We start from the raw sequence: 27,072 nt of genomic DNA, 5'->3' as shown, positions 1-27,072 counted from the left end.
ATTTCCTCATACCGGTCTTATTCAGAAACGTCGCATAATCCTTGGATATCTGCACGAACCCTAGCCTAAGTGATGAATCAGCGATACACAAATTGGTTTAATTGTTTATTTACTAACTAAATAATCACACAGAATTACATAAACACACGGTATAGGTTATATTGATTACTAATATAATGCAATGAAAATCCCCTGGTGGACTAACCCGATATGACGGCTTGTTACACAATGGAAAGGGGGTGGGGAAAGATAAAGAGCGGGAGAGACAAAGAGAGTGGACTTATCGTACATACATGGAAAGCTATGCTCATGGGAATATGAATACTTTGCAGATGAACGACCACTCATTGGAAAATATTTGCAATGTATATATTTACGCGTGGATGTCTTTGTCTCTCTGTTGAACTCGATCCGTCTATGGGATCTGGTTCGATGTAGGTCTCTGGTTGTGTAAGTCTCTGGTTGTCCACCAGAGGTCATAATGTCCTTCTTAGTTGTAGGATTCTTTTGTTCTGGTGTGTTCATTAGAATGTATACATCAGGGGTGTACCACGCTGTGTCCTTAGGGATCTGTATTTCCCTATGTTCGTTAGAACAGGTACTTCAGAGGAATCTTTGATGGTGAGAGGAATGTTTCCTTCCCTCTCGTCTTGGTCAATTGTCCTAGACCACGTTACATGCAGAGCTGCAGGTGGTGCATGTTTTAGTCTAGTTTTCACCGTTATCACTCGTCGAGAGTTTCAGAGGGTCTTACCATTTTCTGGTCTTGTAGTTTTAACCATTTCCAGCCGTGTAGCCACCGCTCCACGCGGACTGGTCTGATGTACATTTCGTTATGAGTCCTTTTAAGCACATCATGTTGACACGAACTCTGAGCTCACTTGGGTGTGGCTACTGACTGGCACAAGTTTTGCAAGAAAACCAATTCTCATTTAAAAGGATAAAATCACATTGCTATCTTTTCACAAATAGTTTCATATTTAATCATACAAGTTTTACAAAATGTAGATGTAAATGGGTTAATTAGGACGTGTACACTTATCTTGTCATACAGTCTTTCTGATAATTTTAATAACATCACAAATAGACATACATTTTCCATATCTGTCATAATTCTCAACATTTGGATAGTGAAATATATTTTCCCAATGTTCATTGTTTGAAGTTTAGGCAAAGTCTCTCTCTGTTGTAACAAAGGGATTTTTAACTTCTCCATACTGCAGTGCAAGAGAGAGAAAGTTTATGACTGGTTGTTAAGTCATAAAACTGGCCCAACTCCCCCTCTCCTCTGGGAGAGAGGGGGTTTGGGCTATCTGTTGTCCTGTGATCCTCACCAAGGAGAGAGTGATAACATTCATTTGATAAATGTTATTTACAATTACAGTATAAAGACCTTGAAATCCAAACATTTTTCCATGACAAAGACAAGGAAGAACAGTCTGATCATTTAAATAAACATTAATGAGCAATGTGGTAAGGTCTACATTCAAGCTTTCTCATACCAAGAAAAGCTTGATTTTGTTTGAGGTTAAACAGAAACTCTCCCCACATTGGCTCCAGACAGCACCCTCCAGATTGATTGTCACCTTGAAAGTCAGCAGTTGAGGGAGATTGGAGAATGGTACTGCACGCCTCTTCAGGTTATTCAGTTTTATTGATGCCCTGATTTTGTTATTAAGTTTCAAGATATGCCTTGACAACCTTGTCGCCATTGCTTGACCCCTGAAATGAAAAACAAAACAGTGTTACAGTTAGTTACTCTTGCTAGAGCTGGCCACCCGGCCAAACAGAGCAATACGGGGAGAAGGGCCTTGGTCAGGGAGGTGAGGTGAGCAAGAACCCGATGGTCACTCTGACAGAGCTCCAGAGTTCCTCTGTTGAGATGGGAGAACCTTCCAGAACAGGCATGGGCAAAGGCTGGCCCGGAGGCAGTATGCAGCCCACGACCTGATTCAATATGGCCCGTGGAATCATGCTCAGATCACATAAAGAACTCATGATAAAACTTTGAAAAACGTGTTTGTTATTCAAGTTAAAAGCCCAATGAATACTTGCCTTTGTGTAATGACTTAACTCCCACTGCTTGAGCAACATTTATTTTGAAGGGACGTATAAATAACAACTGCACGAGGACAGACAATGACTGACAGGCTGACACACGTCACAGTCACAAATAGTAGCTAGCTAGAAATTGCGCAAAAATACATTTTTCAAAGAAAAGTAGACAACGAATATAGGGTGTTCCAGCAAGAGTGGACATCAAAATATTTCTTTATTGAGGTATCAGGGAAAGCTGTGTGCTTAGTGTGCAAAGGGAGCATCGCTGTCTTGAAAGACTAAAACTTGTCCAGACACTTCCAGACGAAGCATGCAGAAAAATATAGGAATATGTCTTCTGAGAAGAGGGCAAGTGCATCAAAAGAGTTTTTTCTCAGTTGCAAACGCAGCAAGGACTTTTCACAAAACTGCATTCAGCAAACTACGGAATTGTAAGAGCTAGCTATGTACTGTCCAACAAAATTGCTAAACTTAGCAAGCCATTCACTGAGGGCGAATTCATTAAAGAATGTTTAACTGATTCTTCAGCAATACTTTGCCCCGACAAGAAAGATCTGTTTGAAAATGTTTCCCTGTCAAGACGAACAGTGACACAGCGTGTTGAGGACATTGCAGAGAATATGGAACAACAGTTGAAAGACAAGGTAAAGGATTTCACCTATTTCTCCTTGGCCCTGGATGAGAGCAGTGATGCACATGACACGGCGCAGTTGTTGATATTCTTACAAGGCATACACCAGACTTTTAAATTACAGAGGAGCTTGCTTCAGTGCAGTCAATGATGAACACAACCACAGGGAAATATTTATTGGAGGAGGTTAATACATGTGTGGCAAAGCTGGGAGTGAGTTTTGAAGTTATCCAGTGTGACCACTGATGGGTTCCCAAAATTGACAGGAAAAAACATTGGCCTTTTGAAAAGGATACAAGATCAAGTAGCTGAGCTGAACCCAGATCAGAAAATGATTTTCCTGCATTGCATTATTCATCAAGAGGTGCTCTGTAAATGTGTTCTGAAAATGAGCCATGTTGTGGATACAGTCACTGAACTGGTAAACTTCATAAGAGCAAACTCTTTAAACCACAGGCAGTTTGTCTCACTGGTGGAAGAGGCAGTCGGATCATACAGATCTCCCCTACCACACAAATGTGAGATGGCTGAGTTTGGGGAAGGTGCTTAAAAGGGTGTGGGACCTGAAGTCAGAGATTGCTGAGTTTTTGCAAATGAAAGGAAAATGTGTGAATTTCCCTCAACTGCAAGATAAAGAATGGTTGGCTGATTTTGCCTTCACCATGGACATCATGGCCCTCATGAATGAACTGAATTGCACCAGAGAGCATCCTGGCATCACTGCCTGGTATGGCAACTGCTCAGCCTCCGACCGCAAGGCACTACAGAGGGTAGTGCGTACAGCCCAGTACATCACCGGGGCCAAGCTTCCTGCCATCCAGGACCTCTATACCAGGCGCCGTCAGAGGAAGGCTCTAAAAATTGTCAAAGACTCCAGCCCCCCTAGTCATAGACTGTTCTCTCTGCTACCGCACGGCAAATGGTACCGGAGTGCCAAGTCTAGGTCCAAGAGGCTTCTAAACAGCTTCTACCCCCAAGCCATAAGACTCCTGAACATCTATTCAAATTATTTGCATTTGCATTGCCCCCTCACCACCACCTCTTTTATGCTGCTGCTACTCTGTTATTATCTATGCATAGTCACTTTAATAACTCTACCTACATGTACATATTACCTCAACACATTAACTCTGTAGCGGTACCCCCAGTATATAACTTCGCTATTGTTATCTTACTGCTGCTCTTTAATTATTTGTTACTTTTATTTCTTATTTTATTTTTGTATTTTTCTTAATAACTGCATTGTTGGTTAAGGGCTTGTAAGTAAGCATTTCACTGTAAGGTTGTTGTATTCAGCACGAGACAAATAACATTTGATTTTATTAAATTTGCTGCGTGCCATGAACGGTTCGTTTTCTCGTCGTTTTGAGGATTTCCAAAGATTAGGAGACATGCTCAGAAGATGTTTGTACGGTTTGGGTCAACCTATGTATGTGAACAGACATTTTCAGTGATGAAATATAACATGAGACTTCAGTCCTCCATTGATTGAGTAGTTTAAATGTAATGTTGAGCTCTCTCTTTCTTGTGCATATCCGTTAACAAGAGTTCAGTCCATGGTGCTGAATGCACAGTGTACATTTCCCTTCGTGTAGTTCATTGCATGTTTAATAATGAAAATACCTACCAAAAGGAGAACATGGATGTGTTTTTTTCTGTGCATGTTAAAAAAGTTCAATAAGTAGCATATCGGAACGTGATTTACGGTAGATATATCTGTCAACAGATATGATGTATAATCCTGTAATATGATTCTGGCCAGCGATGGCAAAAATATATTCTAATGTGGCCCTCCATGGAAAATAATTGCCCAGGCCTGTTCGAGAAGGACAACCATCTCTGCAGCACTCCATCAATCAGGCCTTTATGGTAGAGTGACCAGGCGGAAGCCACGCCTCAGTAAAGGGCACGACAGTCCAATTGGAGTTTGCCAAAAGGCACCTCTCTCTCAGACCATGAAAAACAAGATTTTCTGGAATGATGAAAGATTTAACTGGCCTGGACACCAAGCATCACGTCTGGAGGAAACCATGCACCGCTCATCACACGGCCAATACCATCCCTTGGCTCCACATATAAGCAAAGCATTCTGAACAGAATAGGAATGGGCCCATAGAGATATACGGTTCACTGGATACAGTATAGAGATGTTATATACATTGCCTTCAGAAAGTATTCACACCCGTTGACTTTTTCCACATTTTGTTGTGTAACAGCCTGAATTTAACATTTATTATTGAGATTTTGTGTCACTGATCTACACACAGTACCCAATAATGTAAAAGTGGAATGATGTTTTTAGAAATGTTCACAAATGAATTTAAAATGAAACGCTGAAATGTCTTGACTCAATAAGTATTCAACCCTTTTGTTATGGCAAGCCTAAATCAGTTCAGGAGTGCTTAATAAGTCACAATTTTTACATTTACATTTTAGTCATTTAGCAGACGCTCTTATCCAGAGCGACTTACTGTGTGTGAATGCATACATTTCATTAAAAAAAAAATCCCCATACTGGTCCCCCGTGGGAATCAAACCCACAACCCTGGCGTTGCAAACACCATGCTCTACCAACTGAGCTACACGGGACCTAATAATAAGTTGCATGGACTCACTGCTTGCAATAATAGTTTTTACATCCCTTCAGAAAGTATTTATACTTTTGAAAACTTTAAATAGTATCAAAAAGTTGTATGCAAGAAATCTAATCCAGATCAGTTCACACATTTTAAAGTTTGAATGGCCTTTCTTGTTTAAACAGTGTAAGAGGAGTAGCATCTCTAGAGGGTTAATGGCTGTGATAAGAGAAAACTGAAGATGGATCAACAACATTGTAGTTACTCCACAATACAAACCTAATTGACAGAGTGAAAAGGAAGCCTGTAAATAAAAATATTCAAAAAAATACATTCCGTTTACGATAAGGCACTAAAGTAATACTGCAAAACATTTGCAAAGAAACACATTTTTGTCTTAAAACACAAGGCCTAATATACACTGGAGTTCCTTACCAAGACAACATTGAATGTTCATGAGTGGCCTGGCTACAGTTGACTTAAATTCGGCTTGAAAATATATGGCAAGACATGAAAATGGCTGTCTAGCAACGATCAACAACCAAATATTGAACATTCTAGGTGTTCAAAAGTTTGAAGAAACTTACACAGAAAGACCCACAGCTGTAATCGCTGCCAGAGTGATTCAAACATGTATTGACTCAGGGGGTTGAACACTTATCTAAATCAAGATAGTATTTTCCATTTTTAAATGTTTGAATTTTCTTGCACTTTGACAGAATATTTTCTGTAGATCGTTGACAAGAAAATTACATACTTTATAATCCCACTTTCTAACAACAAAATGTGAAAAAAAAATCAATGGGTGTGAATACTTTCTGAAGGCACTGTAGTACACCATTATACAGGTCTATACCCCACCCAGAACCTTCATTTTGTCCACCTTTCAGTCAAGTCAGCCACATTTTTCTTGGACATACTTTCTGAATCCCAAAATCGATCCCTTGACCCTCCTCCCTACCACGCTTATAGATCTGAGAGGATTGGATATGTGGAAGCAATATAGCGACATCTCAACCCAGCCTTTTATCATAATGCTTTAGCAATCCTCTCAAATCTACAAGTGCCTACTGTCAGCACTACTGTTTTTGATCATGGTTTCTTCTCATTGGTCCACAGGGACAACATTATCCAGGCAGGGAGTGAATGCTAAAGGGAAGCTGTGTGGAAATATATCAATATTCCATAAATTGTATTTTTGGTCAGCTACAATGACAATACAGAGTGAAGAAAGTGATGTAGATTAAAACACATTTTAAAGGTATTTATATTTATTGTAGTCTGACTTAGTCTCATCGCAGCATACAGTTAAGTCTAGTCTTATGAAAGAGTGGTTTTGAAAACGAGATGAGATAGTTATGATGAGTGATGCATTCAATCTCATACATACATGCGGCCAGTACCATATTACAGTTATTATTTATTAAGACTTAAGTGAAATAGATGCCATGCCTATGCACTACCTCTCCAGTTTAGATGGATGATAATAACTGTGCTTGATTTGATATTTATCCTCAATTAATAATCCTGAACTGGTGCTCACAACTTTAAAAAGTTAGGAGCACAACATAACATTTAAGAGCACCAGAAAAGTGGATATTGCCTATATGAATTCAAACTACTTCTGAAGCACATGTTGTGCCCTAGAAACTAATAGGTAACCCTGTAAACACATTTGTTTATTATAAAAAGTTAAAATTGATACAAATACCTGTCATTGAAATTACATGAGTAGAATATTAGGTTTCAACATAGTTTGGGCATTTCTTTTGCCTAATTCCGTTTTGTCCCAAATGAAACCACGTCATGAGGGCACTTTTGAGGTCAGGAAAAATCGAATAAATGTACATTTTGAGTGTAGCAACATGCACCTATAGCAATACATAGACTGTTGTTTGGTTAGCGGTGTTTCTGTAGTCTACGTGTGCAATCAGCAAAACAAAATAATTGCAGGTAGCCTGGCGTAGGAGCACTGGGCCAGTAACCAAAAGGTTGCTGGATCAAATACCTAAGCTGACAACATAAAAATCTGTCGTTCTGCCCCTGAGCAAGGCAGTTAACCCCCAACCGATGATGTGGATGTCGATTAAGGCAGCCCCCCGCACCTCTGATTCAGAGGGGTTGGGTTAAATGCAGAAGACACATTTCAGTTGAATGCATTCAGTACAACTGACTAGGTAGCCTCCTTTCCTTTTCTTAACGGATTGATGGAAATCATCATAATATGTTTCTGCCAGGTAGGCATAGGCTACTTTGTAGTCGTTAATATTAATTGAAAAAGTTTTTGGGAAAGCCTTTCCATCTACCAGAAGGCAGTTATCATTAGCATCGCTAATGGCTACACAAGGTGGAAGACATACGCGCAAACCACATACGAATCACTGATGCATTCTGTTCATGTCTTATGGTATACATAGGTAAATTAATTAATCTTTTGAACTGTTTGGGCTAGAAACTATCCGTTTTCGATTTAGCCTAGTAATGGTGCAAGTTGCAACCATAACGCTAACTAATATGTGCAGGCTTTTTTCTCTAAGGCACTAGGAAACAATGAAGTCTAATCATTACAACAATTATCTGCGTGATTCTTTTTCTCGGCACACTGGTGCTCTCAAATAAAACATCCAGGTCGCACAGCAAAATATTAAGGCGCATATGTGACCAAAATAGTTACAATTTAGAACCCTGCATGCCTTGTTGATTACAGTATCATTGAAAAAAAAAAAAAAAAACAGAGTGAGGTTCCCTATTAGACATTCAACTTAAATGCTTATTTAACCCATTCCCCCTCACATACTGTTGTTTTGGTACCGAACAGTTGATCAAATATGGTCATACAAAATAGTAAACTTTATGATAGAAGGGATAATCAGAATTTGTACATTTTCCACAGCGAAACCTTATACAGTAGGTGGATCAGTCCCTCTTTAGCACAAGTCCATCATCTCCTGCAGGGACTCCTGCAAGGACAGCTGCAGTTCCACAGACTGCAGAGAGGAGGCACCACCTTCCACCGCTATTGACTTCAGTAGCTCCAGAGCGGTTAACACCACCTGATAGAGAGAAAGCGTATGAGTTAAAAAAAAAAAAAACATGCAGAGAAAACAAAACAGAGTCTCACTTCTAAAGGAGTGTGTGCAGGGGCGGACTCACAGTACGGGACCGCCGAGTGCTGAAACGTGTAGCACGTTGATGGGTTTGGATTTCTGAGATTTAACTATTAATCATCATTAGTTATATTATTAATCATTAGTTATAATAGAGACATGACAGGTGCTGTACTTAAGCTTTGGAGGGGATGGGTGCAGGGAAAACGGTCACAGTTGGCAGTACTGATAAGGGGAGGAACCGTTTATTGCCCATATCACTCAGCTCCCTGCCTAGCAATAATGATGCAATGTTTAGCAATAAGGAGGAGACTCCACCCAAAGTGGGGTGCGTATACTACCACGGGTGGAATCATGTCTTTGTCGATTCAGCTCTTTTATCTCTGGGAAGAATAAGCTTGGTTTAAGCTTTCACAGTGTCCGTTGAGTTCTTACTACAATAACTAGAACCTAACAGCGTAAAAATAGTCTGTCCTCGGTTGCAACACTCACTACCGAGTTCCAAACTGCCTCTGGAAGCAACTTCATCACAATAACTGTTCGTCGGCAGAGCTTCATGAAATGGGTTTCCACGGCCGAGCAGCCGCACACAAGCCTAAGACCACCATGCGCAATGCCAAGCGTCGGCTGTAGTGGTGTAAAGCTCGCCGCCATTGGACTCCGGAGCAGTGGAAAAGCATTCTCTGGAGTGATGAATCACACTTCACCATCTGGCAGTCCGACTGATGAATCTGGGTTTGGTAGATGCCAGGAGAACACTACCTGCCCGAATGCATAGTGCCAACGGTAAAGTTTGATGGAGGAGGAATAATGGTCTGGGGCTGGGCCCCTTAGTTCCAGTGAAGGGAAATCTTAACGATACAGCATACAATAACATTGTAGACGATTCTGTGTTCCAAATTTGTGGCAACAGTTTGGGGAAGGCCCTTTTCTGTTCAGCATGACAATGCCCCCATGCACAAAGCGAGGCCCATACAGAAATGGTTTGTCGTGATTAGCGTGGAAGAACTTGACTGGCATGCACAGAGCACTGACCTCAACCCCACTGAATACTTTTGGGATGAATTGGAACGCCGGCCACGAGCCAGGCCTAATCGCCCAACATCAGTGCCCCGACCTCAGTAATGCTCTTTTGGCTGAATGGAAGCAAGTCCCTGCGCAATGTTCCAACATCTAGTGGTTAGCCTTCCCAGAAGAGTAGAGGCTGTTATAGCAGCAAAGGGGGGACCAACACCGTATTAATGCCCATGATTTTGGAATGAGATGTCCGACGAGCAAGTGTCCACATAACTTTTGGTCATGTAGTGTATTTCAGTAAAACAATTTGCGATATCGACCAATACCGATATATTTTTTGCCTTTTTAACCTTTCTAGCACAGATACAAACAGCAACCAGGTTTCAATGTTTATATGGCTAATAAGAAAAGGCATCAAATGTCTTGAATATTTTAAAAGGTGTAAAAAAAACTAAAAAACATTGCATCAAAAAGTGAGTGAAATGCATCAGAAAGGTACTGGAAAGTTCGGGAAAACATCAGGGAAGATCATCAGGCAATAATTGTTTGGGCAAGGCATCAGGCAAGGGAATAAAACAAATATTGCTAGAACCTATTTCTTGAATTCTAAATATCGGACATTTGAAAGCTCTAATTTTGACCGTCAAAATACCTCTTATAGGCAGTAACTTTCACAAGGACTAATTATGGTCAATTTAGACTGAGAATAGTATTGAGTTATGGTAAGGGGTGAAATAAGTATAGCCAGTTATAATTGTAATGGTTTAGCAGATTATAAAAAAAAGAAGATCAGTCTTTACGTGGCTAAAGGAAAAGGAATATAACATATACTGTTTACAGGAAACTCACTCCACATCCTTAGATGAAGTTGTGTGGAGAAATAATTTTCTGTCATGGACAAAGGAACTCAAAAGGTGTGATGATATTACTTAACAAAAATGTCGATCTGAATGTACAAATAATTAGGAATGATTCGCAAGGAAGGTGGATCTTTTTGAATACGAAAGTGGACGAAAAATTGATTTAGCTCATTAATCTATATGGTCCAAATCAGGATGATCCATACTTCATACCAATTTATTGAACTTACAGGCAACAAATTATCAAATCATTACAGTGCTAAGTACTCAAAGGACAGTAAAGGAAATCACTAAAAACTATCATCACCGTGCCCTTAATGAAATCACAAATATTATGGACACATTAGAAATAGTGGATGTTTGGAGACTAAAAAACCCCAACCTAGTGAGATATACATGGAGGAGACTTAACCAAGGTAGTCGTCTTGACTATTTGTCTCCGTCTCTCTTGCATCAAAAGGTTAAAAAAAAGTTTTAATAGGAGACAGAATGCGATCGGATCATAATCTAACTGGTCTTCACATAACTCCTATAGAATTTCCAAGTGGACAGGGATACTGGAAATTTAAATCAAAGTTTACTGGAGGACAACTTATTTTTAACTAAGACAAAATCATTTAGAACTGAATTTTTCCAGTATAATATAGGTTCGGCAAATCCCCTTATTGTTTGGGATACCTTTAAAATGTACCTTCAGAGGTCATTCAATTCAATATTAATCAATAATAAAAAAAGCACTTTCTGGCTAAAGAGACAAGACTAACAAAGGAAATACATGAACTTATAGTACAGGTAGATAGCAAAATAAAAACGATACTACAGAGATACAAAATAAGTTAGAGGAAAAACAAAAAGAACTTGAACTTATTCAAGAACGATCTAATGTAATCTATTACAAAAATAAAGCAAACTAGATGGAATATGGCGAAAAATGCACAAAATTCTTCCTATATCGCCAACACAGGAACGCTAACATTTTTTTTTGGTCATCTATGATTCTCCGAATTATATTTTAAAAGAGGAAGCTAAATATTTTAAGCAGCTGTTCTCTTTTCCGTCTCATCCTCTCCCACTGAATGAAGACTACGGTAATAAATTAACAAATGTACAGAAAGATCAGTGCCAAGGCCAAATTAGAGGAATAACTTTTTGAGGCTATTAAATCCTTTCAGTCTGGAAAAACCCCAGGGTTTGATGGCATACCGGTAGAGGTATTTTCTTGAAACTGCATTGTTGGTTAAGGGCTTGTGAGTAAGCATTTCACTGTAAGGTCTACACCGGTTGTATTCAGAGCATGTGACAAATAAAATTTGATTCGATTTTTTATATCAAGCCTTTTTTTGGTAAACTAAAAGCTCCATTGTTAGACTGTTTTAACAACTCCTATAGAAATGGTAGTCTGTCAGGTACTCAGTAGGAAGGTCTGATTTCACTATTATTAAAATGGGAAATATAAAGATCCAGTCTATCTAAAAAACTGGAGGCCCCTTACACTTCAATGTTGTGATGCAAAAATACTAGCGAAATGCATAGTACTCCGAATAAAAAAGGTTTTACCAGGTATTGTTCATCCTGATCAGACAGGTTTTTTATATGGACGATACATTGGAGATAATATACGACAACTACCAGAAATAATAGAATATCATGAAACATCTAAGAAGCCAAGCCTGGTAAGACTGGATCTTATTTATAAATGCCTGGATTTTTTCAATTTAGGTGATTCTCTTATAAAATGGGTAAAAGTAATGTATAGCAACCCCAGATGTAAAATAGTGCATAGCGGCTACTTCTCAGAGGGTTCTGAATTCTCAAGAGGAGTTAAACAAGGGTGTCCGCTGTTACCATATCTACTCAGTTTGACCATCGAAATGCTAGCTATTAAAATCAGATTCAATAACAACATTAGGGGATTAGAAATCCATGGCTTAAAAACAAAGGTGTCCATGTATGCAAATTATATTAAGTCCGCAAGCTAGATCACTGCAATGTCTTATTGAAGATCTAGATAACTTTTCTGGACTCTCTGGACTAAAAACGAATTATGATAAGTGCACAATATTACATATTGGATCTTTAAAAAAACACAACTTTTACATTACCCTACAGTTTACCTCTAAAATGGTCTGACGGTGAAGTAGACATACTTGGTATTCATATCACAAAATAAACTCAGGAAAAAAAGAAAATGTCCTCGCATTGTCAACTGTGTTTATTTTCAGCAAACGTAACATGTGTAAGTATTTGTATGAACATAACAAGACTCAATAACTGAGACATAAACTGAACAAGTTCCACAGACATGTGACTAACAGAAATTTGAATAATGTGTCCCTGAACAAAGGGGGGGCCAAAATCAAAAGTGACAGTCAGTATCTGGTGTGGCCACCAGCTGCATTAAGTACAGCAGTGCATCTCCTCCTCATGGACTGCACCAGATTTGCCAGTTCTTGCTGTGAGATGTTACCCCACTCTTCCACCAAGGCACCTTTAAGTTCCCGGACATTTCTGGGGGGAATGGCCCTAGCCCTCACCCTCCAATCCAACAGGTCCCAGACGTGCTCAATGGTATTGAGATCCGGGCTCTTCACTGGCCATGGCAGAACACTGACATTCCTGTCTTGCAGGAAATCATGCACAGTATGGCTGGTGGCATTGCCATGCTGGAGGGTCATGTCAGGATAAGCCCACAGGAAGGGTACCACATGAGGGAGGAGGATGTCTTCCTTGTAACGTATAGTGATGAGATTGCAGGCAATGACAACAAGCTCAGTCCGATGATGCTGTGACACACCTCCCCAAACCATGACGGACCCACCTCCTCCAAATCGATCCCGCTCCAGAGTACAGGCCTCGGTGTAACCCTCATTCCTTGGACGATAAACGCAAATCCGATCACCCCTGGTGAGACAAAACCGCAACTTGTCACTGAAGAGCACTTTTTGACAGTCCTGTCTGGCCCAGCGACATTGGGTTTGTGCTCATAGGCACCGTTGTTGCCGGTGATGTCTGGTGAGGACCTGTCTTACAACAGGCCTACAAGCCCTCAGTCCAGCCTCTCTCAGCCTATTGCGGACAGTCTGAGGACTGATGGAGGGATTGTGCGTTCCTGGTGTAACTCGGGCAGTTGTTGTTGCCATCCTGCACCTGTTCAGCAGGTGTGATGTTCGGATGTACCGATCCTGTGCAGGTGTTACACGTGGTCTGCCACTGCGAGGACGATCAGCTGTCCATCCTGTCTCCCTGTAGCGCTGTCTTAGGCGTCTCACAGTACGGACATCGCAATTTATTGCCCTGGCCACATCTGCAGTCCTCATACATCCTTGCAGCATGCCTAAGGCACGTTCACGCAGATGAGCAGGGACCCCGGGCATCTTTCTTTTGGTGTTTTTCAGAGTCAGTAGACAACCTAAGTTTTCATAACTGTGACCTTAATTGCCTACCGTCTGTAAGCTGTTAGTGTCTTAACGATCGCTCCACAGGTGCATGTTCATTAATTGCTTATGGTTCATTGAACTAGCATGGGAAACAGTGTTTAAACCCTTTACAATTAAGATCTGTGAAGTTATTTGGATTTTTAAAAATATCTTTGAAAGACAGGGTCCTGAAAAAGGGACGTTTCTTTTTTTTGCTGAGTTTATATGAATGAGCTCGCCACAATGAATTTCAATAGAAAACGTGTAAAAATAGACAAGATCCTGCAACCATGGAGAGGCTGTTTATTTATGAAAAAAAATGCCCCGATTAACTCCTCATATCTCAGTTTACTCACTTACTTATGGCGCTGCCTACTCCCGAGGATTCGTTTTTCAAATCATATGAGCAAAACATATTTTGCTTTATCTGGGACGCTAAACCATACAAAATAAAGCGTGCCAATCTGTATAATGAATATAAATTGGGTGGGTTGAGAATATTAAATATAAAAGTACTAAGCCTCTCTAAAAGCTTCACTTAATCAAAATTTTGACTTGAACCCTAAATGGTTCTCAAGTAGATTACTAAGAAAAGCCCATCCAATGTTTAAAAATTGCATTTTTGCCTTTCTGCAGATTGCCATGTCTTATTTTCAATTAATTGAAAATTATACTTTTTCAAACAAGCATTGCAGAGCTGGCTTCAATTTCATCCCCCTGAAAAGATGGACAAATATTACAACAAATATTATGGCTGAACTCAAATGTGCTGGTTGATAAATTACCTGTATTTATGGGAAAAATGTTTGAAAAGGGTATTTTGTTCTTAAATTATATTGTACATTGGAATGGTAGAGTTATGTCTTTCATGGAGTTATCAGATATCTTCCTGCTTAATCCATGTGTACTACCAATTGATTACAGCATTACCCCAAAAATGGAGGAGGCAGGTGGCAGTGGGAGGAGGTAGGGAACTGGTCTTTTGCCAAATATAAAGGATCAAAACTGGCGGAAGAATACAAATAGCATAAATAGGAAAGTTTACCAGTTTCATTTGAGGACTAGGATGTTGACAACTGTGCCATACAGATTGCAAAATAGTTGGTCAGAGATTGTTGATGTACCGATTCCATGGTACAGGGTGTACGAATTGATATATAAAAACGACAACATTCGACACTTTATGCTTTTCAGCTAAAATTATTGTATAGAATTCTTGCCACCAACAAAATGTTGAATGTTTGGGGCATAAAATCATCAAAGCTCTGCAGATTATATTGTGAAGATACAGAATCAATAGACAATTTATTCTGGTATTGCCCTCAGGTAGCCTGTTTCTGGTCTCAAGTTCAAGAATGGCTGAAAATGCATAACATTGATCTAAAATTGACCCAATAATTAGTACTGATGGGAGATCTGGAGAGACTGGGTTCAGTCAATTACTAATACTCTCATTAAAAGTATTTATCTTCAACTCGCAATCTATGGATTGTATTCGATTAGATAGATAGAAATTGTACGTTAAACATCACAGCATAGTTGAAAGATATACAGTTGAAATCGGAAGTTTACATACACTCAGGTTGGAGTCATTAAAACACTCTACAAATGTCTTCTAAACTATAGTTTTGGCAAGTCGGTTAGGACATCTGCTTTGTTCATGACACAAGTAAATGTTCCAACAATTATTTACAGGCAGATTATTTCACTTATAATTCACTGTATCACAATTCCAGTGGGTGAGGTTTATCCTGTTAGGGCTAGGGGGCAGTATTGACACGGCTGGATAAAAAACGTACCCGATTTAATCTGGTTACTACTCCTGCCCAGTAACTAGAATATGCATATAATTATTGGCTTTGGATAGAAAACACCCTAAAGTTTCTAAAACTGTTTGAATGGGGTCTGTGAGTATAACAGAACTCATATGGCAGGCAAAAACCTGAGAAGATTTCATGCAGGAAGTGGCCTGTCTGACAAGGTGTCGTTCTTCTTGCCTCTGTTTATTGAAGACTGAGGATCTCTGCTATAACGTGACACTTCCTACGGCTCCCATAGGTTCTCAGAGCCCGGGAAAAAGCTGAATCGTGGCTTTGCAGGCTCTGGCTGAAAAAAAGTAGCGCGTTTGGGTAGTGGCTGGTTACAGTACTGTGAGACTCAGGCGCGTGCCCGCGTCGACCGAATGCTTTGTTTTCTTTCCTCTGTTTACCTAAACGCAGATTCCCGGTCGGAATATTATCGCTTTTTTACGAGAAAAATGGCATAAAAATTGATTTTAAACAGCGGTTGACATGCTTCGAAGTACGGTAATGGAATATTTCGAATTTTTTTGTCACGAATTGCGCCATGCTCGTGACCCTTATTTACACTTCGGATAGTGTCTTGAACGCACGAACAAAACGCCGCTATTTGGATATAACGATGGATTATTTTGGACCAAACCAACATTTGTTATTGAAGTAGCAGTCCTGGGAGTGCATTCTGACGAAGAACATCAAAGGTAATCAAACGTTTGTAATAGTAAATCTGACTTTGGTCAGGGCTAAACTTGGTGGGTGTCTAAATGGCTAGCCGTGATGGCTGGGCTATCTACTCAGAATATTGCAAAATGTGCTTTCACCGAAAAGCTACTTTAAAATCGGAAACCTCGATTGCACAAAGGAGTTCTGTATCTACAATTCTTAAAATAATTGTTATGTTTTTTGTGAACGTTTATCGTGAGTAATTTAGTAAATTCACCGGAGGTTTGCGGGGGGTATGCTAGTTCTGAACGTCACATGCTAATGTAAAAAGCTGGTTTTTGATATAAATATGAACTTGATTGAACAAAACATGCATGTATTGTATAACATAATGTCCTAGGTGTGTCATCTGATGAAGATCATCAAAGGTTAGTGCTGCATTTAGCTGTCTTCTGGGTTTTTGTGACATTATATGCTAGCTTGAAAAATGGGTGTCTGATTATTTCTGGCTGGGTACTCAGCTGACATAATCTAATGTTTTGCTTTCGTTGTAAAGCCTTTTTGAAATCGGACAGTGTGGTTAGATTAACGAGAGTCTTGTCTTTAAAATGGTGTAAAATAGTCATATGTTTGAGAAATTGAAGTAATAGCATTTCTAAGGTATTTGAAAATCGCACCACGGGATTACACTGGCTGTAGCGTAGGTGGGACGATTTCGTCCCGCCTAGCCCAGAGAGGTTAAATACACTAAGTTGACTGTGCCTTTAAACAGCTTGAAGAATTCCAGAAAATTATGTCATGGCTTTAGAAGCTTCTGATAGGCTAGTTGACATCATTTGAGTCAATTGGAGGTGTACCTGTGGATGTATTTCAAGGCCTACCTTCAAACTCAGTGCCTCTTTGCTTGACATCATGGGAAAATCAAAAGAAATCATCCAAGACCTCAGAAAACATCTGTAGACCTCCACAAGTCTGGTTTATCCTTGGGAGCAATTTCCAAATGCCTGAAGGTACCACGTTCATATGTACAAACAATAGTACGCAAGTATAAACAACGTGGGACCACGCAGCCGGCATACCGCTCAGGAAGGAGATGCGTTCTGTCTCCTAGAGATGAACGTACTTTGGTGTGAATAGTGCAAATCAATCCCAGAACAACAGCAAAGGACCTTGTGAAGATGCTGGAGGAAACGGGTACAAAAGCATCTATATCCACAGTAAATTGAGTGCTATATCGACATAACCTGAAAGACCGCTCAGCAAGGAAGAAGCCACTGCTCCAAAACCGCCATAAAAAGCCAGACTACGGTTTGCAACTCCACATGGGGACTAAGATCGTTCTTTTTGGAGAAATGTCCTCTGGTCTGATGAAACAAAAATAGAACTGTTTGGCCATAATGACCATCGTTATGTTTGGAGGAAAAAGGGGGAGGCTTGCAAGCCAAAGAACACCATCCCAACCGTGAAGCACGGGGGTGGCAGCATCATGTTGTGGGGGTGCTTTGCTGCAGGAGGGACTGGTGCACTTCACAAAATAGATGGCATCATGAGGTTGGAAAATTGTGAGGATATATTGAAGCAACATCTCGAGACATCAGTCAGGAAGTTAAAGCTTGGACGCAAATGGGTCTTCCAAATGGACAATGACCCCAAGCATACTTCCAAAGTTGTGGCAAAATGGCTTAAGGACAACAAAGTCAAGGTATTGGAGCGGCCATCACAAAGCCCTGACCTCAATCCCATAGAACATTTTTGGGAAGAACTGAAAAAGCATGTGCGAGCAAGGAGCGATACAAACCCGACTGACTTTTTTTATGGCGGTTTTGGAGCAGTTACACCAGCTCTGCCAGTAGGAAAGGGCCAAAATTCTCCCAACTTATTGTGGGAAGCTTGTGGAAGTCTACCCAAAACGTTTGACCCAAGTTAAACAATTTAATGGCAATGCTACCGAATACTAATTGAGTGCATGTTATCTTCTGACCCACTTGGAATTTGATGAAAGAAATAAAAGCTGAAATAAATAATTCCCTCTAATATTATTCTGACATTTCACATTCTTAAAATAAAGTGGTGATCCTAATTAACCTGACAGGGAATTTTTACTAGGATTAAATGTCAGGAATTGTGAAAAAACTGAGTTTGAATATATTTGGCTAAGGTCGATGTAAACTTCCCGACTTCAAACTGTATGTCGCGTAGAAATCCGAAGAGGATGGCCAACAGAGATAGGTGGGATGGGCTGAGGGTTGGGATGTGGAATTGGAGACAAGTGGGAGTGGAGTTGCTGGGCAGGGGATAAAATGATGGTCAAAGATAAAATTATAAAAAATAATGTCAAAATAAAACATAATAAAAAGTACGTTTGAATGACACTGAGGGGCAGTGTTTTTACAGCTAATGCCGGTTTGCCTGAGGCTGATGCCGTGCAGGTGTTTGTACACATGCATATACACACACTCTCATTCAAATGCACACATACACGGATACACACACATGTAAATAGTGCCAGACATGCACTCAAACATACACAATTGGCCTTGCTGTTATGATTTTAGTTGTCCTTGATCTCCTTTGTTTTTTGCATTGTTATTTTCTGTAGTCCTGTCTTTTTTCTCTTTAGTTCATTTTTCTTGGTTGTTGGTGCATTGGGAGGGTTCTTGGGGGGAGTGGAATTCTTTAAAAAAAATATATTAAAAACATTTTTTTTTGGGGGGGGGGGGGGGGGTCGAGACTGTGGGAGGGGTCTCAGATGGTTGAGGGACAGCTCTTGTGGAACTGTGGGGGGGATCTTGGAGGGTTCGGGTCCCCGTTTTTGGCCTTGTGGGAGATCTGTCGACGTGCACTTGTGCAGGGCGTTGACCCTGGATGCTTCTGTGTGTCGCTCTGAATGGGAGTCTGTTGGATGACTGGTGTGGTGTAGTTGTTGAGCGGCTTCACTGCAAGTATATTGTATGTTTTGGATATTCAATAAAATAAAACAATTATAATTGTGTAGAAAAAAAAGATGTGCATTGTTTTCAATTGCGGTTTTGTCAGTCCCTTCTAACGTGTCCTGCATGGCTTGGAAACGTCATATAGGGAAATAGCAGACATATATTTCCTGAGAGTTTCAACTTTCAGGAATGGGGTCATAATAGCTAAATAGCCCCAACCGTAGAGCCGATTTCGGAGGAAGAAAACAGAAACCGCTCCGCTTGTCACAACCGCTAATAGTGCACATCGTAGGTTACTAACAACCATAGGTGGACCTCGAGCGGAGGAGGAAGGCAAGATAACAGAAATGATGTATTATTAAACAAAATTATGCCAAGTTCACGAGGCCTGCTTATGGCTGTGCGTGTGTCTCACCTCGACCATGACCAGTTTCTTCTCCCAGGGTCTGTTGTCCGGGTCTGGCCACTTCTCTCCCAGACAGAAGAATAGAGAAAAGGGGGGACATTCTCCTCTATGACTGTCCATGAACTTCAACAGCCCTGGAGAAAGAAGGGAAGAGGGTGAAGGGATTCGAAGGTCAGTGCCAGAGAACTACACATCTACCTGAAAGACTGAATCACTCCCTCTCAAACCTATAAAAGGGGAAGTTCAGTATTTTACAACTTATTGTTAGATGTTCCTAACAGGGCTCCCGAGTGACGCAGCAGTCTAAGGCACTGCATCTCAGTGCTAGAGGCGTCACTACAGACCCTGGGTCGATTCCAGGCTGTATCACAACTGGCCGTGATTGGGAATCCCATTGGGCGGTGCACAATTGGCAGAGTCGTCCGGGTTAGGCCGTCATTGTAAATAAGAATGTGTTCTTAACTGACTTGCCTAGCTAATTAAAGGTTAAAAAAATTAAACAAATAAAAGTTAGCAAACCTGAAAGTTGTCTATGCGCCAGGAGAAACTGTAAAGCTAAAAATCACACAGGGGACGTCCGTCAATGGCGTGAATTTGCAAGTGAGAGAATAACAAGCATTAATTCACATACACAGCATTGTGTACACTTGCGTTGTCATGAAAAGTAATTCTAAAAAGTTGTACTCTCTCTTGAAACTCGGAGCAACCACATTCCTCAAGTTTTCCAGCCGTAGCCTGGGCTACATCCCCATGATCAAAATTAACATAGGAAGGCTGCTGCATTGTTTTCAAATCGGTAGCCTATTTGTCAGATAGGCCTAAACCATAGCCTACAGACCAAAATATTTTATAACCATAGAACTTTACTTAACGTTGAAGTCAGAAGTTTACATACACCTTAGCCAAATACATTGTAACTCAGTATTTCACAATTTAATCCTAGTAAAAATTCCCTGTCTCAGGTAAGTTAGGCCCACCACTTTATTTTAAGAATGTGAAATGTCAGAATAATAGTAGAGAATGATTTATTTCAGCTTTTATTTCTTTCATCACATTCCCAGTAGGTCAGAAGTTTACATACACTCAATTAGTATTCGGTAGCATTGACATTAAATAGTTTAACTTGGGTCAAACGTTTTGGATACATTTTACATTTTAGTCATTCAGCAGACACTCTTATCCAGAGCGACTTACAGTAGAGTACATACATTTTTATAACATTTTTTTACATACTGGCCCCCCGTGGGAAACGAACCCACAACCCTGGCATTGCAAGCGCCATGCTCTACCAACTGAGCTACAGTGGGAAGTCTACAGTGGGTAGACTTCCACAAACTTCCCACAATAAGTTGGGTGAATTTTGGCCCCTTCCTACTGACAGAGCTGGTGTAACTGAGTCAGGTGTGAAGGCCTCCTTGCTCGCACATGCTTTTTCAGTTCTTCCCAAAAATGTTCTAAAGGGATTGAGGTCAGGGCTTTGTGATGGCCACTCCAATACCTTGACTTTGTTGTCCATAAGCCATTTTGCCACAACTTTGGAAGTATGCTTGGGGTCAATGTCCATTTGGAAGACCCATTTGAGACAAAGCTTTAACTTCCTGACTGATGTCTTGAGATGTTGCTTCAATATATCCACATCATTTTCCATCCTCATGATGCCATCTATTTTGTGAAGTGCACCAGTCCCTCCTGCAGCAAAGCACCCCCACAACATGATGCTGCCACCCCCGTGCTTCACGGTTGGGATGGTGTTCTTTGGCTTGCAAGCCTCCCCCTTTTTCCTCCAAACATAACGATGGTCATTATTGCCAAACAGTTCTATTTTTGTTTCATCAGACCAAAGGACATTTCCCCAAAAAGTACGATCTTTGTCCCCATGTGCAGTTGCAAACCGTAGTCTGGCTTTTTTATGGCGGTTTTGGAGCAGTGACTTCTTCCTTGCTGAGCGGTCTTTCAGGTTATGTCGATATAAGACTCATTTTACTGTGGATATAGATGCTTTTGTACCCATTTCCTCCAGAATCTTCACAAGGTCCTTTGCTGTTGTTCTGGGATTGATTTGCACTTTTCGCACCAAAGTACATTCATCTCTAGGAGAGAGAACATGTCTCTTTCCTAAGTGGTATGATGGCTGCGTGGTCCCATGGTGTTTATACTTGCGTACTATTGTTTGTACAGGCATTTGGAAATTGCTCCCAAGGATGAACCAGACTTGTGGAGGTCTACAATTTTTTTTGTGAGGTCTTGGCTGATTTCTTTTGATTTTCCCATGATGTCAAGCAAAGAGGCACTGAGTTTGAAGGTAGGCCTTGAAATATATCCACAGGTACACCGCCAATTGACTCAAATGATGTCAATTAGCCTATCAGAACTTTATAAAGCCATGACATCATTTTCTGGAATTTTCCAAACTGTTTAAAAGGCACATTCAACTTAGTGTATGTAAACTTCTGACCCACTGGAATTGTGATACAGTGAATTATAAGTGAAATACTCTGTCTGTAAACAATTGTTGGAAAAATGACTTGTGTCATGAACAAAGTAGATGTCCTAACCGAATAGCCAAAACTATAGTTTGTTAACAAGAAATGTGTGGAGTGGTTGAAAAGTGAGTTTTAATGACTCCAACCTAAGTGTATGTAAACTTCTGACTTCAACTGTAGCTAAGTAAGAACAATTCCTTGAATTCCCTTTCTACAATTGAATTGACCCACACAAACTCTAGACCAGATTTGATTAATTTGAACCAAGGCACTCAATAACCATGCCGTTTGAAATGTATCAATCAAATTGTCTGTCAGCAACAGTGATACCGACAAGGAATGACATTGACAATGTGATATATAATTCCGAAACACAATTCAGCTCGTGACGCAGTTGATGCTCACGGCCATTCGTTTTCTCTTATTCACTCCCATCCATTCTATTTCCAGCGTAAACACACTCATTCATGCGCATAAAAAAATTAAATTAAACACTACCCGTGTGATTTGGACTTAATCCGTGGTTGGGTTTTCTTCACTAAAAACTTCTGCTATCTTAAGATCGATGTATAGCGGCAACCCAGAAAGGTTTCCCGCCCGGGGGGGGAATTTTCCAAAGCTAAACAACCGTATCCCATTCTGCTCCCCCTTCCATTTTCTCACTGTCAATCGTGAGCGATAATTATTTAAGTTTTACCGGTGAAATCTCCATGCAGCATCTGCATGGCAACCATATAATCTCATTCAGTTTCATGGGAATATGCATTTAGATCTTCTTGAATTACGCAGTGTTGTTTCGTGACCTATTTTTTTAGCAGATGGTGTTACACTGTTGCCTATCTGTGTTTTGTTTCAAACAAAGCACATATTTTGCCTAGTGGCGTGCGCTGTTGAGTTTTTACAACATGTCGTTTATAGTTACAGCAGACAAAAGAACTGGATGAGAACAGGAAGAGCGCCAGAAGGAGGGGAGCTACGTAGAAAAATTGTGTGTGAAGTAGCATATGCGCAGAAGGTACGGACGGCTGTTTAGCTATCGGGAAGAGGTGTCCAGATAATCTGGTCACGCAGCCAATCCGTTTAGAAAATTGCAAGGTCGCTCCTATCACTCCCATTGATCTTTAGCTAGCGGTGGCTAAAGTTAGCTGAAGTTTGTAGTGGGTGAACCCGAAACACGGACTACACTTTCTCCTGGCCCATAGACTACTTTAAGGTTGAGGAACCATCTTACATTTAGTAAATACTGAACTTCCCCTTTAATAAGTTTCTCTGAAATGATTATTTTACATTTTTATCATGACTCTTTTCTAAAAAAAATCTATCAGTCTCAGTATATTTTTTCCTCTTTCACCTCCATAGAAGTCCTTGGCCTGATATAGTGGTTCCGGGAATTTGGACACTGCCTGGGGCCTCCTGCTCTTGTCAAACTTGTCAAGGCTCCAGAAGGCCTTAATTCCACCCTTACGGAGTCCGTAGATGATGGGCCCGGAGGCACCCACCTCCAGGCCCTCTCCCAGGAGAGCCAGGATATCTTGGGTCAGTTTGGCCTGAGTTTCATCCCGAACAGGCGGTGGACTGGGCAGAGAGACCAGATTCAGGCCAGAGTCTGGGTCCAGAAGCGGTTGTGTAAGTTCAGGTCTAGTAGAGACAGAGCTACCTATTAGTCCAACAGGGCTAATTGTCCTGGGTTCATAACCAAACACACAATAGACAACAACAAAAATTACAAACGTGCTATATGCCATTTTACCTGTAGACTAATCTGAACCCTGCCTCGTTCTCAACCAGCTGCTCAAGCATCTTCAATCCCCGGTAGTACACAGAAACCCTGAAGTGAGTCTCTAGGGGAAGAAAGGAAAATAATAGATTGTTGTCAAGATGAGAGGAGGAACAACTAAACCTGGGGAAAGATAGTGTTCTGTGCATGACCATATACTGTCTAGATACAGCATTGAAACTATGGGTAAACCCACGGGAGTGGCACTCCCATAACAAAACAGGGTTGTTTCAGTAGCAAAAAAAACATTTTGAAATGGAGGGAAGGAGGTTCAACTTGTTCATGTAGAACACAGATTGTGTTCTACATGAACAATACCTGCTGAACAATCTTGAGCAGCCCTATAAGCATTGAAACTAATAACATTGGCACGCCCACATTACAATTTATAATTATATGTTTTTCTAAGATATAGACTGTATTGACACCAACTACTGTGTGAAGAGAAGCCAATTGGCATTAACTTCAATTCTAACACCCACAAGTAGTAATCCGATAATATTCATAACTTACTAAAATTTTCGCCCACCATGGTTCTGGACAATTCATTTGTGAACTGCTCCACCACCTGCTGTTCATGGGCACCACCTACGGGTCCATCCATTGGATACACCGGTTGCGGGGGCAACACGGCTCCTCCCACAGCATCCTCCATTACAACCGGATACTGCTGTTGCCCTTGCAAAACATGCCCTCCAATCGCACCCTCCATTGGATATTGCCGTTGCTCGACGGTGAGTTCATAACCCTGAATAGCCTCTGCAGAAGAGGTTGGAAGAGTGAAAAGAAAGACTTGGATAAAGCCTATATTATGATAATCATTATGGGCCAGTTTCCCGGACACAGATTAAGCCTAGTCCTAGGGCTTCCTAGTCCAGAAAAAGGCTTAAAAGATGCACTATGCTGAAATCACTCCGTTATTTCCTGGTTGATAAAATTCTAATAGTTCACCTAATTTCAGTTAAGGTGACAAAACAATCAAGTATAGTGTATAGAATCATTGTACCATCGCAACCACTGTGAAATACATTTTTTATAACTACTGGTAGCTCGCGATTGACCTGTTGGAGACCCCTGGTCTAGAGTGCCACATTGGAACGGTTGGTTCCCAGCTGTTTGTTCAATGTTCAACCCTTGCAGACATTTCTGAAGTATATCCTGGTTGAAAGTGGTTGAGATCCCCTCTGCTGGTGAGTAGTTGTGGGAAAGATGAGTGAAGACATAACATGAGATAACAAAAGAGACATAGGGTACATTTACATTTATGAAATGTACTACTTTTAGATTGCATTAAATATCATCCATTTCCTGAAAGCTTGTCGTTAAATTGTCACGTTAAACTTTTATCTGCATTACCTGTGTATACAGTTTCTTCTGCTGCATGGTAAAGGTCATTCAAACATGGTAGACCATCACTCTAAAAGAGCAGAGTTGGGGAAAAAGAAGTGGTGTTTAAAAATGATTTTACAGTACAGGTACTGCATTCCATTCACAAGTGACAATTCTTATAAGCACACTCACTTCTTGTAATGGACTGGGATCTTGATACAGATCATGTTCTGGGTGCTGAGATCCTTTAGAGATGTACAAGTTTGAAAACAAAATGATTGAGTGTCATTTTATGTTGTTTCAGAACTGAAGTTCTGCTACTAACTTATGTCTCCATTTAGATATGTAATATTGTTGCAACTTTCAGTAAATGTTTACCTTTTGGCTATTTACTGTATATTAAAGAGAACCTGTTCTATTTGACTCATATTTCACTCCTATGTCACACCCATATGTCATTGTTTTAATAATAAATCAAGCATTGATTTATCAAGCAAGCCTTACCTCCCGTGGGTGCCTCATCTGGCCACTGGAACAGTTTGTTGGGGTTGGCTGCATCATTTTTATTGTCAAGGAGCATTTTGAACCCCTTGGCTCGGAGGGCAGAACGGAAGTTTCTCTTCCAAATGGAGGGGTCACCTTGAACCCTACCATTGCTAACCTCAGCCCACGCCTAAGGAGAAGTGGGGGCTGCATCATACCTTCTGTATTTTTGAAAGTTATTTATCTTGAAAACTTGATTGCTGACATGCAACATATTTTGGGACTATAAACAATGGACTAACGAAACAAATACTGTACCAAAATATAGTTTTTGGGAGGAACTTTGCTTTAAGTTTTGAGAGCAGTAAATGGTGAGTAACACTGTTATTATTTATTTTTTAAGTGAGGAGCGAGATATTGACTTTACCTTGAAAATAAGTACATCATCGCTGCAGGAATCCTGCCTCAAAGCATGTTTCCAAGGGATGCAGAACTCTGTTCGCTCCTGATTGGTCCAGGTAACCCCTGGATACTGGCCACTATTTATCTGTTCGCGCAGCCAAGGGATTAGGAGCGGTTTGGATTGAGACATTTGTTAATCTAAAAGAGTTAAAGAAGAGCATTGTTAATTTGTGACAGCCTGTGTCCACTGGGAACAATATGTATAAAATAAATTGTGGTCAGTATTAGTCAGTATCTTTCTGTAAATCACAGATTAACAAAAGTTTTTTTTTTTTTTAAATATGAAAAAGCCAGACATGCGTTTACATTCACAAACTGCAAATGATAGAAGTGGTAGAATGAATAAAAGTTCAAGTAACAGTAATAGGGGGTCATCATATTACAAAAATGCACGCGTTTTAAAATCAGAGATAATCAAAATATAGCCTAGCATTCAGATTAGACGGTACATAAACATTGGAAATTATAAAACAGGGGTTGAGTATACTTTGTGTAAAAATAATTTGACAAATGCAACACAAATTACACATCTATGGATCTATCTATGTATTTTAAAACTGCTAGGATTCTGGTTTAGGCTGTGTATCATCATAGATTATGGATTTAAAAAAAAAAAAAAGCAACTCCACTGTATCTGTATCATAAATGTATTCATTGTGCATGTTATGGGCAATCCTAGCTACTCTTTGCTAGTTCAGGACCGCAATAAATCATTCCCAGAGATTGTAGAGAGGTGTAATAACAGACTTCGATTTGATTCATTTGTCACTTTACCACACACACACACGTAATTGACATTTGCATTAGATTGAGTAACGCAACAGTGCTAGCAAAGAATTGCACATTTAAAGGTCATTTTACCTCGTCTTCGAACAGTGTGCCGACGTTCACGAATCAGTTATTGTCTGGATTAAAGTAACGCTCAGTCTGGTAATTTTCCTTAGATATATTATGCAGAAAATGTGAAGTGTGTCGACCGTGACTACAGAAACTGCCATCAAATTCAAACCGAGGTATCTGTATGTCCTGTCAAGCGAATGCTTTCTTGGGAAATCCAGTGTCTTTAGTTTCG

General features: G+C 40.3%; 1 protein-coding gene across 4 annotated transcripts; it reads right to left on the bottom strand.

Annotated features, from left to right (window-relative positions):
* Positions 1 to 1,417: 1,417 nt before the first annotated feature.
* On the bottom strand, positions 1,418 to 27,072 carry irf3 (interferon regulatory factor 3). 4 transcript variants are annotated; one of them, NM_001172282.1, is given in 12 exon segments: positions 6,519 to 8,076; positions 8,157 to 8,318; positions 19,476 to 19,600; positions 23,301 to 23,587; positions 23,700 to 23,790; positions 24,240 to 24,485; positions 24,788 to 24,913; positions 25,083 to 25,143; positions 25,248 to 25,300; positions 25,560 to 25,728; positions 25,966 to 26,138; positions 26,862 to 26,980. In NM_001172282.1, coding segments are annotated over 10 exon segments (1,449 nt in total). In that variant the 5' UTR covers positions 26,131 to 26,138; positions 26,862 to 26,980; the 3' UTR covers positions 6,519 to 8,076; positions 8,157 to 8,192.

The sequence above is a fragment of the Salmo salar genome, chromosome 19 (genome assembly GCF_965601325.2).
Source record: "Salmo salar chromosome 19, fSalSal1, whole genome shotgun sequence".
Classification (NCBI taxonomy): domain Eukaryota; kingdom Metazoa; phylum Chordata; class Actinopteri; order Salmoniformes; family Salmonidae; genus Salmo; species Salmo salar.
This window is presented reverse-complemented; position numbering and strand designations above follow the sequence as displayed.